Source organism: Alexandromys fortis, unplaced genomic scaffold (genome assembly GCF_014885135.2).
Source record: "Alexandromys fortis isolate MF-2015 unplaced genomic scaffold, M_Fortis_MF-2015_v1.1 scaffold_21, whole genome shotgun sequence".
NCBI classification, from domain to species: domain Eukaryota; kingdom Metazoa; phylum Chordata; class Mammalia; order Rodentia; family Cricetidae; genus Alexandromys; species Alexandromys fortis.
In genome coordinates, this window is record NW_026067905.1 from 2,377,316 (window position 1) to 2,395,125 (window position 17,810).

Genomic DNA, 17,810 nt, shown 5'->3' on the forward strand with positions numbered 1-17,810 from the left:
TGGCTTGGGAAGTGACTCAGGGAGGAAGAATTCTGGGTAACAGGCAATTTACAGAAATTTCTACACTTGACAAGCATGGAATCCACAGTGACCTTCAAAATTACCTAGGGACAAGTCAAATTAAAAATCGAGTGGAAATAAGTACACAAAATGCCTAGTGTATGTGTGTGTGTCAGAGAGAGAGAGTTTGTGTGTGTTAGAGAAGATGGTTATAAGTTGTTTATAGCTTGCTTCAAATAATTAATTAATGCCAAGTGTTTTTTAAAGTGACATTTATGGAATATTTGAAATATGTGAGTGGGTGGAGGTTAGGATCACTGTATATTAGAGATAAATAATACCTTAAAATGTATTAAAATTTGATAACATTTATTTTCTGCTCTTTTATTAATACTATTTTATTTGTATTTATAGGTGTTTATAGCTTACCTCCAATATGCATTGGATATTTAATTGGTGGCTTGATTATGAAAAAGTTCAAGATAACTGTCAAGAAAGCTGCATACATAGCATTCTGTTTATCCCTTATTGAGTACCTTCTATTTTTTTTAAACCTTATGTGGACCTGTGATAATTTCCCAGTTGCTGGCTTAACTACATCTTATGAACATGAACGGTATGTTATTTCCTAAGGAAGAAAATACCATTTTCACAATTGCTAATCCATTTTCTATAAGGATTGCACATGACCAGGTCATTTTACTACAACTTATTTGCAGTCATTCATGGTTATCTTTTACTTTTCTTTCACTCATCAATCCTATTTCACTCCATGTTGTGAACCTATTAAAGAGGTCAAGGGACTATCAGTGAGAAATTTATGATTCTGTGTACATATGGGTGGTTTTCTTTAAAGTGTAATAAAGAAAATTTCCTGAGCTTTCTAGCTTAAATTATACATGTATTTAAACACCAGATAGCTTTAAAATTTGACTATATAACAACAGATTTCTTTAAAGGTTGACTATACAGACCAAAAAAATGTTTCTACAGTGGTCAAAAATTTAGAATAATTGAATTTAATACTGATGAGTCAATACATATATATAATATTATAATACATATAATTATATATAATATGTATATACATTATATATAATATTTGTATAAATCACTAGTATAGTTACATCTCATGTGCACCCTAGTCTTAGACTTTGTATTTTAAGAGTTTCCTGGTCATATTCTATATTAGCATGGGAAATGTAAAACATTGTTTAGAGCACAGTTATAAAATCTGTTAACAAATCAGTTAAAATGAAATAAAACATATACATGGTGGTTCCTTTAAAAGTTCTGGGGAGACAACTCAGTGGTAAAATGTTGGAGGAGATTGTGTGTTCATTCCTGACCACCCAGACCCAAAATAATTACAGAAACTGTATTAATTAAAATACTGATTGGCCAATAACTTAAGCATCTTTCTAGATAACTCTTATATCTTAAATTGACCAATTTATATTAATCTGTACATCACCATGAATTTTTGGTCTACCAATGATTCTGGTGTCTGTCTCCTCCAGCAGCTACATGGTATCTCTCTGATTCCACCTGATTTTGCCCTCTATCTCTGCTTGGAATTCTTGTCTTACTCTATTCTGCTCAGTAATAGGCCCAAGCAGCTTCTATATTTATTAACTAAATACATTCACAGCATGCAGAGTGGAATTCCACATCACCTCACCTTTTTGTTCTAAATAAAGAGGAAGATTTTAACTTTAACATGGTAAATTTATCTATAACAAAGCAGGGATCAAGCAAGAATTACATTTACAATATTTATATCTACTTTATCTTTTATCATAACTGAGGAAAACTATAATTATAACTATCTATTCCTCAACTCCATTAAAGACTCCAGAAGAATAAAATGTTGCCTAAGTAAACAGGAAGTGCATTGTAAGCAACTTCCAAACTCTATGATTGACAGAGGCATCTTGCTGCCTGGGCAATCACCCAAAGTTCTTCTGTAACATTGAGTCACCCATCTTCAGCCTACAGGCCCATAAAGTTTGGCAAAATTTTCCATGAAACAGGAAATTTCAAAGACATTTCCACCTATATTGGCAGTTTTCAGTAACTTTCTTCTGCATCCTGCAGAATGCCTGGCAGACACTTTCATGAAACAGGAACTGTGGAAGACTGTCTCGTCTTCATTAAGAAACTTCAGTAGTCATTCTTCTGTGGGTCCTGTATGTCCAGTTCATATGACAGAACATCAAACAATTCAGGAAAGAGCAGTTTCTTGCCCATATGACTAACCAACTCCATAAGGAGCCTCTTTGATGCCCATAATCCTCTTGAACTATATTTGTGCTACCAGGAGTAGATGAGTCTCATTGTCATGAAAAGTACTAAAACATTTTAAATGCTATGTTCTTTTGGTTTTTGAAAAGTTTGGAGAATACCCAGCCATCTAAAATACATGTCTGTACACCTAGAAAACCTAAGAAACATTACTACAAGCTTGACTATTATAGATGACTATCTATTAATTTGAATTTCTTAACTAAATATTACCTGCACAAATACAATACCTTAATCAAGAAAATAAATAAACATATAACAAAGTTTATTGTATCAATAAGTCAAGATCTATACTAATACAAATTATTTATCTCTATTGCATATCCCTCTTTAAAAGTAAACAAAGATTCATAAATAATCATTTATGAAATTTGAGCATAGTTCTCTCCAAACTGATTTCTGCTTTTTGTTGGGTGAAGTAATTTTGGGGGATTATGTAGAATTTTCAGGGGGTGTTGCTCCATCAAACCACATTAGTCTAGAATGAATATATAGATTCTCATCCTCTGTGGAAACAAAAGCAGAATCTCTTTTCCAAAGCAGCATGTCCTTAGACCCACATTTTGAAGTCAAAATACCTTTAAAGTATATATGTTGGTTTAGCTTAGCATCTTGTACAATGAAATGTCTCTCTGTACTTAACTCATTCACAGTCAGAAATTCAAAGAAAACACAATAATATAGATAATCCAGACTCTCTGTGTATGTTCTATATACATGACTTATTTTTCCTTACTCTTTTAACCTATGACTCTCTGTACTCTGTCTTTTTAAAGATTCTGCTTTATTCTTTAAAAGTATTTCTTTTTATAACTGCCTATACTTTCCTCTTCTCTCTCCCAAGTCTATGTACATTTAACCAACACTGTGACCCTTCAGAGGTCTTTTTCATCTGAATCTGTCTTTATTGCATATCTGTAATTATTTTCTGATCAGAAGTGCTTTTTTTAATCTTAAGCAGGCATGGCTAGGATCATCTCCATGGTCCTACCTGTTGGCTCCACCCAGTCCAACATGGTGGAGGCATGTTTCCTGCCTCTGAGAGCCATGCACATTGCCCAATATTGCAAACAATAGGTCTATATTGATATTAAGTGAGTTGTACCACTCTGCTCACAAACCCCATTCAAATGTTCTATAGCTGGACCTCTTGTAAGAGTCAGAGCCCTTTGTGCTTGCAGACCAGGAAGCTTCTGTTTATAAAAGCCACACAGTTTTTACTACATCTCTCTTAAAGGTGCAAGTGGCACCCCTGCTTTCTGCAAGCCCATCTGGGGAAAAAATATGGCTACCAACAATCTGTGCTTGGTTCCAATTTTGTGGGCCTAGAAGCACTCCTTTTTAAAACCTTTTTAGGGTTTTATGTGGATCCATGCCCCAGAGGGTGGGCACAGTAAAATACTTGCTGGACTGGCAGAAGGACCTGAGTTCAGATTACCAGAATCCATGTACAGTTTGACATGGTACAGTATCTGTAATCTTAGGACTCTTACTGTGAGCTGGGAGCCACAGCAGGAAAACCTGAAAGGTCACAGGCCTGTTAGTCTTACATTTTCAGCAGTAACCAGCTGGGGACTCTGTTTTCAAAAGGGTGGAAGATTATCTTCTGACCTCCACATGCATGCTGTTCTATGTGTGCTTACACACATGAACACACAGAGACACGCACGTGTGATTGTGTGTATGTGTATGTGTGTAAGAGAGATGGGAGCAGAGATTAAAAGAAAAGACCTTTCAAGATCTTTAAAAGTTTTAAAATTTGAGTAATTTCATTATAAAATCATGAATAATTATATACATTATGTAATTTGAAACTCTTTTTATGAAAGTAATTATTCTGTTCACTTTGTAGATGTAGAGAATAAAACTCATGGTGAATTATTAAATTTTCAGAAAATAGCTTCAAAAATACCATAGAATTCTGTATACTGACTCTATCTCCAGTCATGCTGACCTCCACACTGTGCTTGAGTGACAGAATTTGAATTCAGACTCTAGCTTCCTCATTCTCATCTTTCAGTCCCTTTGTAAATATGGGGCATTTGTGGTTACCCACATATATGTCTTATATACATCTTATAAATGGAAACTGCAATTTCTTCAGGTCAGCCCATCATGCAGATCAATGACAAATGACAATCTTCATATTTTTAAAGATCCAACAGCACAGTTTTCTCATATATGGTATGCACCTAATGTTTATTTTTGAAGTAATTGAAAAAGCAGAAAAGTGAACACTGGAACAGATAACTTTTGGCCAAAAAACAGAGTATAGAGATCACACATTGATATTTGGATGATTTCTGATTTTGTTCAGGGGAATTAGATAAAGTCTCTCTCTCTCTCTCTCTCTCTCTCTCTCTCTCTCTCTCTCTCTCTTTCTCTCTCTCTCTCCCTCTCATCTCTCCCATCTCTCCCCCTGTGTGTGTGTCTTTCTGTATCTCTGCCCATCTGTCTGTCAGTCTTTCCGTCTGTGTGTGTGTGTCTGTATGTGTGCATGCACGTGTGTATGTGCATGAATGCATGTGAACTAAGATGAAGATAAGAAAATAAAGGGTTTGTGTGATTTTTGAGAATCAATAACATTATTTTCAATCGTTTCAGAATTCAACAACCTTTGTATGTGAAGAAAAATGTTCTTGCAGAGTGCAGCAAAAAGTGTAACTGTTTAACTAAAACGTGGGATCCAGTGTGTGGAGACAATGGCCTATCATACATGTCAGCCTGCCTTGCAGGCTGTGAAAACTCTGATGGAACAGGCGTCAACATGGTATATACCCTTTCAGTGTTTTGGGGTGATGTTTTGTGTGCTGTATTAATAGGTGCTATGATCTAAGACCACATCTACTAACAAACAAAAATTAGTCCCTGCTTAAAATGGACTAATATATTTTGTGAACCACTAACTACTTTACATATGTATATTTAAACTTATAATTCGTAGATGTTATGTAAAACCTTGACACAATCTGAAAATTATTTTGTAATTTCAAAGCATCAGAAATTATTATACGAATTAATGAAGTTAAAATTCCCAGCATTAGCTGGAGGGCAAGCTTAGCTGTAAGTACACTTGCTGATCTTTTAGTAGACCTATTTGGTTCCCAGCACACACATGGCGCAGCTTACAATCTTGGTAATCTGACACTTTCTTCTGCCTTCCTCGGGCACCCACATCCACCTATTTGAATACATATAGATACAGAAGTATACACGTAACTAAACATAAAAATTAAAACTTGAAAATATTCTTGATAGAATCTGCCCTTTACTGATAGGGTCTCATAAATTTCAGGCTGACCTCAAATACCTCTTGTGTGTTGAAACACACAGAAACTTAATTTTCCATATTATGAGCCTCTTTCATTCATTTACTTATTTATTGTAGTTGTATGTGTTTGTGTGTGCAGGTGCATGAGTATATGAAGGCCAGAATATTAATTCAGCTGTGGACTATCAGGTCACATCCACTTTGTTCTTTGGAGACAGGATCTCACTAGCCTGAAATTTGTTGATACAGTTAGGCTGTCTGGCAAGTGAGCCCCAGGGAGTCACCTGCTCCCTCCTTCAGAGCACCAATGTTGCAAGCACTTTCTCTACACATACATTTTTCACATGTGTGCTTGGGATCTGAACTCAGGTCCTCACCCTTGTAAAGAACTTTACAGACTGTGGTATCTCTGCATACCACATCATGATAATTTAACAGATAAAGAGTCTTATAAGCATTTTCCTTGTCTTAAACATGTTATAATACTTACAGAGTTGGCTGTTAGTCAAAATAAAATATAAATTTTGATTTTTAATCATACCCATTATCATAAAAAATCAGAAAAGAATTGACTTTATTGTTGAAATAAACATTTTATTAGGGGACATGACTTTATTTGTAAGCACCTAACTATTCCAAAAACATTCTGAAACATTTTCTTTTAGTTCTTAGTACTAGGGTCAAAACAAAACAAAGCAGAATTTATTTACTTTTTTAAAAAGTATGTGTAGGCTAGAAAAGTATGTGCAGGCTCAGTGGGTAAAGACATTTGTCACCAAACACTATTACCACAGCTACATCCTAAGGCCACACATGAGAAAAGAGAACTAACTCCCATAACTTACCCCTGTCTTCTACATGTATGTCATGGCATTCACTTGTCAACCCATATACAAAGTTGATCAGGCATACACACACAACACACACACACATATATACACAACATATACAAGAAAAACAAATAAACAAGCAAATAAATGATAACAAAATCAAGAATGAGAAACCTATTGAAATAATACAGACTTTACAGACTGGGAATGAGAAGTTATCTGAAAGGAACCATACTGTTTGAATTGACAATCAAAATCTGTTAAAAAGTTATGACAAGCTAGCCAAGAGAACATCCCTCCTGGAAGGCAAAATCTACACGCCATCCAAATTATCTTTAATGATGAGAAGATAGCATTAGTTGATGGAGGAAGGTCATTGAGCAATAAAGAAACTGCTTGGCTGGCCCTGATAGGTTAAAACATAGGTGGGAGGAGTAAACAGAATAGGATGCTGGGCGGAAGAGGAAGTGAGGTCAAACTCTGCTCTGCTTCCAGAGAGACTCGACAGCTCTGCTCTCGGGAGCAGAGACACCAGGCTCCGCTCTCCCAGGCAGCTCCAACCCAGGATGGACGTAGGCTAGAATCTTCCCGGTAAGCACACCTTGGGGTGCTTACACACATTATTAGAAATGGGTTAGAACAATATGTAAGAGCTAGCCAATAAGAAGCTGGAACTAGCCGGGCCAAGCGGTGTTTAAATGAATACAGTTTGTGTGTTGTTATTTCGGGCATGAGCTAGCCAAGCGGCCGGGGTGTTGGGGACGCAGCCCTGCCACTCCTATTACAACAATTAGTGGAAAAGGTTAAAAACTTGGAATAACATGTGCATGATGAAACCCAGAAATTAATTGATTGATAAAATTCTTGAAAATATTCACAGGTCAAAAAATTTATAATCCACAAAACACAATGTTAGAACAATTTTAAACCATTAAAGAACTTGTTATAATTGTTAAGTAAGGAAATGGGGCAAATACAAAAGACAATAGTAAAGACTTAGCATTGCCAGTACCTCTCAGAGTCAGAGATAACTTACCAAGAATTTTAAATACTTACGTTGTTACTATTTCTGAAAAATGAGAAAATATGAAATAGCCAAAAGAATATATAGAATGTAAAAGAGAGCCTGTATGTATGAAAGATCTAAAACATATTAAGGAAGCATTAGTTTCTTATGGCATGCTTTCACTAGATGTGAGGCAGTTAGTGAAGAAATGGACTTCAAAAAATAAGGTCCCTCCACATGTTTGTCAGTATTAGACCTTGGTCCACAGCTACAGTGGAAGAGTTATTGGAGAAAGGAAGTCAAGGCTTTTGAACATCAAACCATTTATTTAAGGTTGTAAGATGAAGTATCAAGCTAATAGCAGCTATGATTAAGAATGTATACATCCCAGGTAGGTCATATAGCTTTTCTAGAATTCTATCCATAGTAGAAACAAAAAAGGTTGTTAAATTCCTGGATGGTGGCATTATCTGAGATTATCTTATGATCTTATGATTTTAAAATAGCAGAAATAAATTATTATTAATTTATTTGGTTATTTAGTTATTAATCAAAATAATATCTAGTTATCAGAAATCTTCAGATTTCTGTAGGTGTAATAATATTGATTGACCAGCAGGTAGAGCTAGTGTTCAGTTAGCTAGTTTAAGTGGCTACCAAGAGTTTAAAGTATAATAATATCAGTGTTGGCCAGCAAGTTCCAGAGTTGTACCATCAAAGTGGTCCAAGGATGCTGGAGTTCCCATCTGACTTGTACCAAAGTTGTTAATCTATAGATTTACTAAGTAGAACTCAAAACCATACTGAACAGATTTTTGTTAAAGAAGAAGGGGGAAAAGAGCAGACAACATGCTCAGATGCCAATCAGGGTAACTGCAGTGGGCAAGCAGAGGTTGAGCCTCTGAACCACAGTCATGGGTGTGGAGGGGGTGGGGCCTGGGAGGAAGCTAAGCCACTGCAAATGGCAGTCGCATGGGTGGTTAGCCACATGAGGGTTTACACAGTTGCAAAGGGGAGAACAGCATATTTTGGTCATGTGGATACTAGAAGCAAGAATGTAGGTATAATCAAGAGAGACCATGAGAGCCCACGATAAAAGCTAACAAATGTTTATTGGGGAACACACAATAAGAATGGTGCTGCGGTCCTCTGCTCTGTGGGCACTGAGCGCTGTGAACAGAATCCAGAGCACCAGCTAAGATACAGCAAGCAAGCATTCTGTCTGTGCTCATAATAATTCAGACCACACCCTGATAGGCCAGTGCCCAGAGGGCTATTGGCTGAATGAGTTTCCACAAGAAGCAAAAGCAAATAAACAAGCAAACAGATGAAAAAGTGAAGTGTGCAATCAGGATAATTGAAGTTTTAAAAATTCGCTTCTTGTACTTTGAAAAATAAAACACCAATTTTGAAAAATCTCCCCCTTTATATTTTGTGATAGAATTCTGAGATCCAAAAAAAAGAAAGATGGAAGTCAAGGGGAGAAGGACCTCCATTTTACTTACTTAGCATTTAGTATTGATTTAATGGTGTTTGCTCTCTCGTTTGGTCCTCATTAATGCTTGATGAGTGCTCATCCTCTGAGTTATATCATTAGCCCCAACACTCTCCATTTTGATATAACTAGCTATGTAGAAAATACTAAAGGTTTGCACCCAATATTTTTCTTCTACAAATAAGACATTGTATTTTTTTTCTACAGGTGTTTCAAAACTGCAGCTGCATTCAGTCTTCAGGAATCTCATCTGCAGTCCTTGGAATGTGTAACAAAAGCCCTGACTGTACTATAAAGCTGCAGTACTTTTTAATTGTGTCAGTATTCGGCTGTTTCATCTTCTCACTGGCAGTCATACCTGGGTATATGGTTCTTCTGAGGTAATAAATACCTCTTTCAGTTTGCATTCTCTCCTTCCAAGTTGTGTGTGCATAAGTGAGTGTATGATTGTGTGTGTGTGTGTGTGTGTGTGTGTGTGTGTGTTTGACTCTTGACTCCAACAAGAACACAGAGAGGTCAGAAGGTAATGATGGGAATCAGTTCTCTCAGTTTACCCTGTTTTTGAGACAGGTTCTCTCTTATTTCTGCTGCTGTACTAGCTGTGTACTCCAGTCTACCTGGCCTTCAAGTTCCAAGCAATTTCTGTTTTCTCCTATTTTACTATGGGAATGCTAGGATTACAGACGCTTGCCACTGAATTGAGCTCTTTTCTTTCTTTCTTTTTTTTTTAACATATATTCCGGGTTCTTGGGTTTAAATTCTGGTCATCTAGCCTTTGTGGCAAGCACCTTTACACAAAGAGCATCATTCCAATGCCATTTAGATTTTGTGGTCACTTATTAAAATTCCTTTTTCCCAAGAAAGACCACTGCAGTAATAGTTCTCCAACATCAATATTCTGAGATACCTTTAACAATAAACATACAGTGAGTATTGCTATATTTCACAGTAATTTAAAGTTTTCTGAAATTTTCCTCCCTGCCCTTTCCTATTTTATCCCCTTATGTCTTAAATCTACAGTAAGGGAATTCTTGTTTGGCTGGGAGAGAGGAGGTGTTTAACACTCATTTCCTGGGGTCAACTAACTGACTGGCAGAACATGCAACTCTCTATGTAAAAGTGATCAGGCTCCCCCGACATTCTGACTTCAACTTCTCACAAACAAACAAATAGAAAACATATGTGCAATAATAGATACTAGCTAACCAGGCGACACATGAATGCAATAGCAGATACTCACTAAGAAGTAGGTCTAAAAATGCAACAATACCCAACTCTCTAACACAAAATGAGGACATTGAAGAGTCAAGCTTTTTTTTTTTCTTTTTGCTAGTGTTATTTCCAGCCTAGCAATCTTCACATCCACTACCAGTGGGGAAACAGTCAACACTCTTTTTCTTGTCTTATTGGGATTCAGAAGGAAAGTTAACTGTGATGTGTAATTTGTAACATTTTTTCCTCATAAACAGAACTAAGGTTCTCACTTCTTCCTTATAGGCAATTGTACTTTACTGTTTCTTTGCCCACATTCCCTTTCCACACTCTCTTCTTCTCTTCCTCCTTCTCCTTCACTTCCCTCTTTTTTTCTTCCTGCACTTCTCATTTCCTCTTCTTTCCCTTCCCATCCCCTCTTCTTTTCTCTCATCTTTCCTTCCCTGTCTTTCTCTTCTCTCCATTCTCTCCTCTACATGTTCATCCATTGCTTTGGTTCTTCCTTTCCTCTACTTCTACCCACCGTAGATACTCACTGGAATAGGCTAGGTATATGTTCTTATATATTCATTTTCCATGGTAAGATGTTATATCTTTATATTAACACAAGTGAAGATGTGCTAAATGCCTTGTTTTAATTCATAGGTTCACAGACAGATAAATTTTACCAAGTATTACTAGTTCTTAAGACATATTCTTACAAATGAGTGGGATTTGGCTGTGACATCTGCCAACCCCATCATGTTTCAGACTGATTCAGCTGATGTGGCTACTCCCTCAGTACTGCAAGGTGTCCCTGTTCCGAAGCAGCATGCTCAACTGAAAAGACAAGTTTTCATTATAGAGGAGGATGGCCAGAGTAAAGGATATATAAGTAGCTGAACTATCCTATTGGATCTTCCAAACACATTCTCAAGAGATACTCCCATGTTACTGCATGACTGTTTCCACTTCCATGTCTCACTTACTGTCTCAATTATCTTAATTCTTAAGTTAGCACTTAAACTGGATATAAAAACATGTGGTTCATTGATGTTTTAATGTGTGATTTTAAAAAGCATTGTGTGTGTGTGTGTGTGTGTGTTTGAATTTTCATGCCATGGTGTGCATGTTTAAATGAGAAGACATCTTGTAAGGGTTGGTTATCTTCAATCATGTGGTTCTAGATACTGAACTCAGTTTATCAATCTTGGTGGCAAGAATTTTATCCACTGAGCCATCTTTTAGGCCCTAATGTGTACTTTCTTGATGCAATGGGGTTCATGTTTATTCAGAAATGTGATGATTGCAGTCACATTGCAGTGTCAATGATCGATAATACAGTCCTACTGTTTGAACACTATTATCACTCTTCTAGTCTGTTGTGTTTTCTTGAACTCTTCCAAGGAACCACTTTCAAAATGAAATCCTACTAGTTCCATTTATTATGCTTTTTTTACACAAGGGTGTATTTGGTGGGGAAAGAACACATCTTAAAAAAAAACTTCCACACTCCTAATTTATAAAAATATTTTTCAGTTTTTATCCTGACTACTTTATAAGCCTCCCTTTTGTATTTAATTCTGAAAACTATATTGTTTAATTTTGTAGGCAGTATAGGAAAGATAAATGTCTAAAGTTGGTAACTCCATATATCAAAGGCCTTTTCTTAATGTCATAGCCTATATGATGGATTCTTTCTCTGTTTATTTGTGGGATTGCCTTTACTATATCCTGAATTGTTATATGAGGCATTAGATTTTTTATGAAATTAACAAAATGCCTGGCAAACAACTTAAGAGAAGAAAATTTATTTGATTTGTGAGTTCAAAGGTTTGGGTCCATTATTTGTGATATAGCATGGTGATCACCGTGGTAACCAGAAAGCTGATGTAGGAGGTGATGTATGCTGTGAATATATTTTATTGCCATTGGTTAACAAAGAAGCTGCTTTCAGACAATGACTTAACAAAGTAAATCCAGGCTGAAAGAGCTATAGATAGAGATTAGGTAGAGTCAGGGAGAAACCATGTAGCCGCCTGCAGGAGACAGTCACATTGGAACCTTGCCGGTAAGTCACAGCCACATGGCAATACACAGATTAATGGAGATGGGTTAGTTTAGGATATAAGAGCTAGCTAGAAATATGCTTAAGCTATTGGCCAAACAACATTGCAAATAATATAGTTTCTATGTGATTATTTCATGTCTAGGCAGCTGGGAATGAATGAATAGCCTCTCCCAATGGGAAGCTATTCATCGAGGTTAGCAGTCAAAGGCTGTGCTTGAATCAGATGTGTGGAGGTGATAGAACAGCTTTTATAAGTCAAATTCTCCTTTCTCTGTGTGTGCTTAACAGTAGAGTTGTATTATCCTCACTTATCAGGATGAAAGGCTTAACCACCAGGATCGTGAACCATGACTGTCATTGGGAGGATGCTAGGACAGATATGTGTTTCCATGGTGTACTTTTATTTATGTGTGTATGTATTTCTCAGGTGTACGAAGTCTGAAGAGAAATCCCTTGGAGTTGGATTACATACATTTTTCATAAGAGTATTTGGTATGAACAACTTTCCTAGCATATCACTTTCTTTGTAAACCAGTTAACATGTTCTGAAGAAAAAGACAGCAGCTATATTGTTAACCTAAAACAAAACCCTTACCTTAGAGGAAATAAGAGGGTTTAATCTGGAATCAAGCATGAATCACCATGATGAGAACACAGACTCAGGTCATCCACATATCAGTTTCCAACATGGTGGCAGTTAGTGATGTTTATAATTGGAGAACACAAGGAGCTTCTCAAATGTATCTGTGGAAACGTGAAGTAACTTGGTGAAATCAAAGCATGGAATTCTCTTTTGAAGGCTCCGATCCTATCTGATAGCATTCTTAGTATTTGGAAAGTTCAGTCAATACATCCCACAAAGGCTTCATATGATAATCACATGGATATAACATCAGACACAAGGATAGGGCAATAAGTGATAAATAAGAGAGGTAAAAATAATTTGTCTCTGTATCTTCAATATGCAAACTGTCCACATCCTGGAAATTCCAACCACCTTGTGGCATCTTTAACATACATGCGCTCTGTCAATGTTGCCCTGAACTCCAGTTCACAAGCACTTATGTTTGGAAACAGCTACTTGTATTTAACTTGAGAAAGAGATAACTGCAGAGATGATAAATGTTTCCCCTTAACTTTGAAAAGATTACCTGAACTTAATTACACTTTTCATCTTTTAGTAGATTCAAGAATAAAATTAGACATAAGTCATTCTGTTTGATGTATAGAAAACCAGCACAAGACACTTCAGGAAATATATGGTGTATACAATTATGAATTCAATGGATACTTCATTAGCATCTTATAATTTTCATTGTCTTTATCTAGAAACTTTACATTAACTCATAATTCCTAAAAGTAAGTATAGAAACTTTGATTTATAATTTTTATGTTGTCTAATAGGGAAACTGAAGTACTTCCAAATAAAAGAACACATCTCTTTCTTTTCTTTCTTCTTCTCAATGGTCTTTTTTTTCTCTCCTCATTGCAGGGGGCATTCCGGCACCTATTTACTTTGGTGCCTTGATAGACAGAACCTGTTTACACTGGGGAACTCTGAAATGTGGTGAGCCAGGGGCATGCAGGATGTATGATATAAATGAATACAGGTAATGATAATGTTGGTGACTTGTGCTTGTAATGTATAAAGTGTCCCCATTAGTATCTAAAATTTTCTTCAGTGATAAGATTAAATTTGGTTTCATTTTTGGAATGTACATGAATAGTAAGAACTTCCTATATGTGTATTTTCACATATTACCATTATTTCTAAAGTGCTTGATACATATAAGTGTAAATGTGATTCCTAACCTAACTGTTCAAAATACATCAGAAAGGGAGCAGGGCATCTGTGTAGATGTCCTGGAGCAATAGGAGGAGAACTGCATCTTGAGCTGAGGAAACATGGCAGAACACTAAAGATAAACAAGACATCAAGATGCAGAGACCAGTGACAATACCACTATTGGCAGGAACAGAATCTCTCAGCTCCTACCACCCCATATCTGAGGACAGAGTAGAAGCTTCTTTCTTTATGCTTGGGTCAGGATGACAGACCTAACACATTCAGGTACCACGGATCCTGATGTTCTAGCTCCTGTAAATTTCACAGCCCTCTCATGCTTGCACCTGATATACAAAGAACCCCAAACCTGTGTTCTGCCCCTGCAGTTTAGTAGGACATGTCAGGTGCCAGAGCCAGGGGCTATCTTTAGAAAGGAACTGTTACCTGAATTTGATTGATGGTCTCATCGCTGGGAACCCATAGATGCTCCACTGCACTTAGCGGTCAACCATTGCATAAACAAAACATGGCTCAGTAGGGAGATAGTGATACAAACCGGCTGAGAGTATCAAGAAGGGGAAGGAAGTGACAGCACGTAGGAATACCTGAGGCCATTCCCCTCAAGAACCAGCAGCCTGGGGAGCCTGGCCTGAGACCTGGGTGCAACCAGTTGTGTGCTTCCATGCTGCTGCATAGACTAAAGGTAGTACCTTCACGGTTCCCATCACTCTCAGCGCTATACAGGCACCAGTCACTAACAATATAGTGGGATAACTGTGGGTTCATTGCTGTCCCGTGCACAGAGGCCATACTAGGCTGATCTGGAACTAGAGTTTTACCTTGCTGGCTCTGGAGGGTAATGAGCTCAAGAAAGCCCACAAAGGAACTTTGCATTATACAGACTTCACTGTGCAACTTCTCTCGCTTAGAATCACTTCAGCATAAGAAAAAAAAAAAAAAGCTGTGGGTTAGATCGACTCCTTTGTTTCTGGGTGAGCAGTATACTGAAAAGTTCTAGGAGTAAAAAGTTCTGGTCATTGTCCTGTCCTGTCTGGCTATGATTAGCTGAGATACCAGTCCCAGCCTGGTATATTTATAGTAACAGTAGGTCTCAATTACTTCTGTCAGTGTATCTGTGTGGGTTAAAGTTCCAGTTGCCTTGACAATACACATTATTGGATATAATACACAATAGTGGGGTATTCCAGGAGTAACTTGGAATTTTGAGAAAATTTACACCTTCTTCCTTTAAATTAATTTTGTCAGGGTCTTTTATAACAGTGACAGAAAAGTAAGCTAAGATACTTTTTAATCTATTTTTCTTCTAGTGAAAGAAAGCCAATAGTATTTCTAGACTGTTATACCTTAAGCATATACACATACATACTACTTTTATATTTTCCCCCCTGTAGACATAGGCATGATTGTTTTCTCTGTTCTTTTGTGGTCCAGGGTTTCTGGCCTAAGGAATGGTGCTACCCACTATGAAACTTCTCACCTCAATCAATGTAATCAAAATAATGTCCCATGAACCTGTTCACAGGCCAACAAAATCCACACAGGCCTTCACTAAAACTTCTTTCCCAGGAGATTCTAGATTGTATGAAGTTAACACTATCCATCACACCAGATTTTCCTACACATATGTTGAGAACATGAAGGAATGTTTTCCCTACTTATTTAGAAATGTACTTGTCAAAATACCTACTTACCATACACACTATGCCCAGAAATTTTAAGGCACACTTTGTCAAATTTACAAAGAACAGATGCTTATAACAGTACAAAAGTTATTCTCAGAAATGTTGAAAGGGAAAATTACATAATTCATTTCAGGAAGCATCCAAAGTCTGCATGATTAAAATGGACAAGTTCAGCAAATGAAAATAATGTGGGTTAAGAGTACCTACTGCTCTTGCAGAACACATGAGTTCAAATCCCATGACTCAAATTGTGTAGTTCAAAACTTCCTTTTGCTACAACTTAAGGTATTCTGGAATGGGGGGGGGGGGGGGGGGGGGAAGCATAGTGACTTAGTGTGAGGTAATTGCAGACAGGGTTTGGTGAGGAGGCTGGTCGTGTCACCTGCTCTGGCAGGAAATACTGAGGGCTACAAGTCCAGTGCATGGTATAAGGGACTTCATCCTCAGCTAAACCAATCTGAAAATATTCTCATAGAAACACCCAGAGATGTCTTTCTATAATGATCCTAAATCTAGTCAAGTAGACAATGAAAACTAGCCATCACCAAACTGAGAAAATACATTTAAACTTTTGTTGGAAATTTTTGACACTTTAACTAACAGAATTGATAATTTAGCAAAGTAGATTATATAAAGTACATGAGCAAAAATAATCACCTAATGTTTCTCTTTAAAGAATAAATTATCTGTAAGAATGTACAAAATTAAATTTCACTGAATGCATTACGATTTTACATAGATTAGTTGTTTTCAACAGGCGCATTTACATTGGGTTGCCAGCAGCTCTAAGAGGATCAAGCTACCTCCTGTCAATCTTCATTCTAAAACTTTTGAGGAAGTTCCAACTCCCTGAGGAAACTGACTCTTCAGAGACTGAACTTGCCGAGATGCAGCTCACAGAGAAGGAAAGCGAGTGCATGGATGTGCACAGAAGTCCTGAGTCTGAGAACGGCAGAGAACTGAAAACGAGGCTGTAATGGGATTTCTAGTGGCCTGCATAGGCCCACGGACAGAGTCTGCATTTGGTTCTTTTGAATCATGAGTTATAGGAACAATTATGCTGAAAGACCTTAAGAATGTATTTTAATAATGACAAAAATATTTACTGTTATTTTTTTTTAAATATAGTGGTAGCACTTAAGATTATCCCAGGGAAGACTATGGTGATCACCTATCCTCTCACACACGTAGAACTTTAAAGCAGTCTTCAAATGAAAAAGGTATTTTCTCTTTTAACTCAATCAAAGCAAATGAGCATTTCTCATATATGCTCAAAAAGCTTTAAGGCATTCCCATTCTCGAAACACCATTCAATTCCATTAAATTTGTGCTTCAATGTTGGAGTCGTTTAGAGCTAAAAATTTAGATCTTACTTGTGTTGCATTGAAATAATTTATTCAAATTTATACTTTCTTTATGCAAGATATTTGCATGCCTCTTTATATACTTAGAAGTTCTTCACTCTCTCCTTTTTTATTCTCGACACGATGCTTCCAATATTAGACGTCTCATTAATGCGTCATCTGTTGTTTTCATTCCTTCTTTCATTACTCATGCCACAATTTGATAACTTAGAGCACTGAGAAATTTAACCATGCTATTAAAAATCTGATTTTAATAACTTTTTTCCATAGCAATTCAAAACTGGTCATGAAACTCATTCTTAAAAGAAAGTATTTGAGAAAGCCAGTCCTTTCAATGGCCATTGTAGAGATGGGGCATTATGTTAGTGATACAATGCTTGCCTAGCATGTGTGATGCCCTGGTGTTAACCCCAAAGTAGAGTAAACTACTGAAGATAAAATGAGATTAAACAAAATAATAAAATAAAATAAAAATAAATTAAGCTTTGATGTATGAGATGTTCTCAAAAGACTACTATTTCATATTCATTTGGCCTCTTTGGCCTATTGTTCCTTTTACTCATGTGTCCTCACATTGAGGTCTATTAATTTTCAAAATAATCTTAGAGTAAAACATTTAAAGAGAGACGAATTAGATGGTTCAGTGCAAAGGGCTGCTGGCTCCCAAGCCTGACAAGATGGGTTTGATCCCTGTGACCAACATGGTGAAAGGAGAGAACCAGGTCTTGCAAGTTATCCTATGCCATCTCCTCCTGTACTGTGGTGTATATGCCACACCTGCAAACAAAC

The 17,810-nt window shown here is 36.8% G+C and overlaps 1 protein-coding gene across 5 annotated transcripts in view; it reads left to right on the top strand.

Moving 5' to 3' along the window:
- Positions 1-17,090, top strand: part of LOC126497315 (solute carrier organic anion transporter family member 1A4-like) — a 41,801-nt gene extending 24,711 nt beyond the window's left edge. For all 5 annotated transcript variants that reach the window (XM_050135276.1, XM_050135274.1, XM_050135275.1 and 2 more), the window contains 6 exons: positions 415-616; positions 4,909-5,074; positions 9,114-9,286; positions 12,596-12,660; positions 13,661-13,778; positions 16,415-17,090. In XM_050135276.1, the coding sequence (XP_049991233.1) occupies positions 415-616; positions 4,909-5,074; positions 9,114-9,286; positions 12,596-12,660; positions 13,661-13,778; positions 16,415-16,634 (944 nt within the window). In that variant the 3' untranslated portion in view covers positions 16,635-17,090. The remainder of the gene's footprint in view (positions 1-414; positions 617-4,908; positions 5,075-9,113; positions 9,287-12,595; positions 12,661-13,660; positions 13,779-16,414) is intronic.
- The last annotated feature ends 720 nt before the right edge of the window (positions 17,091-17,810 follow it).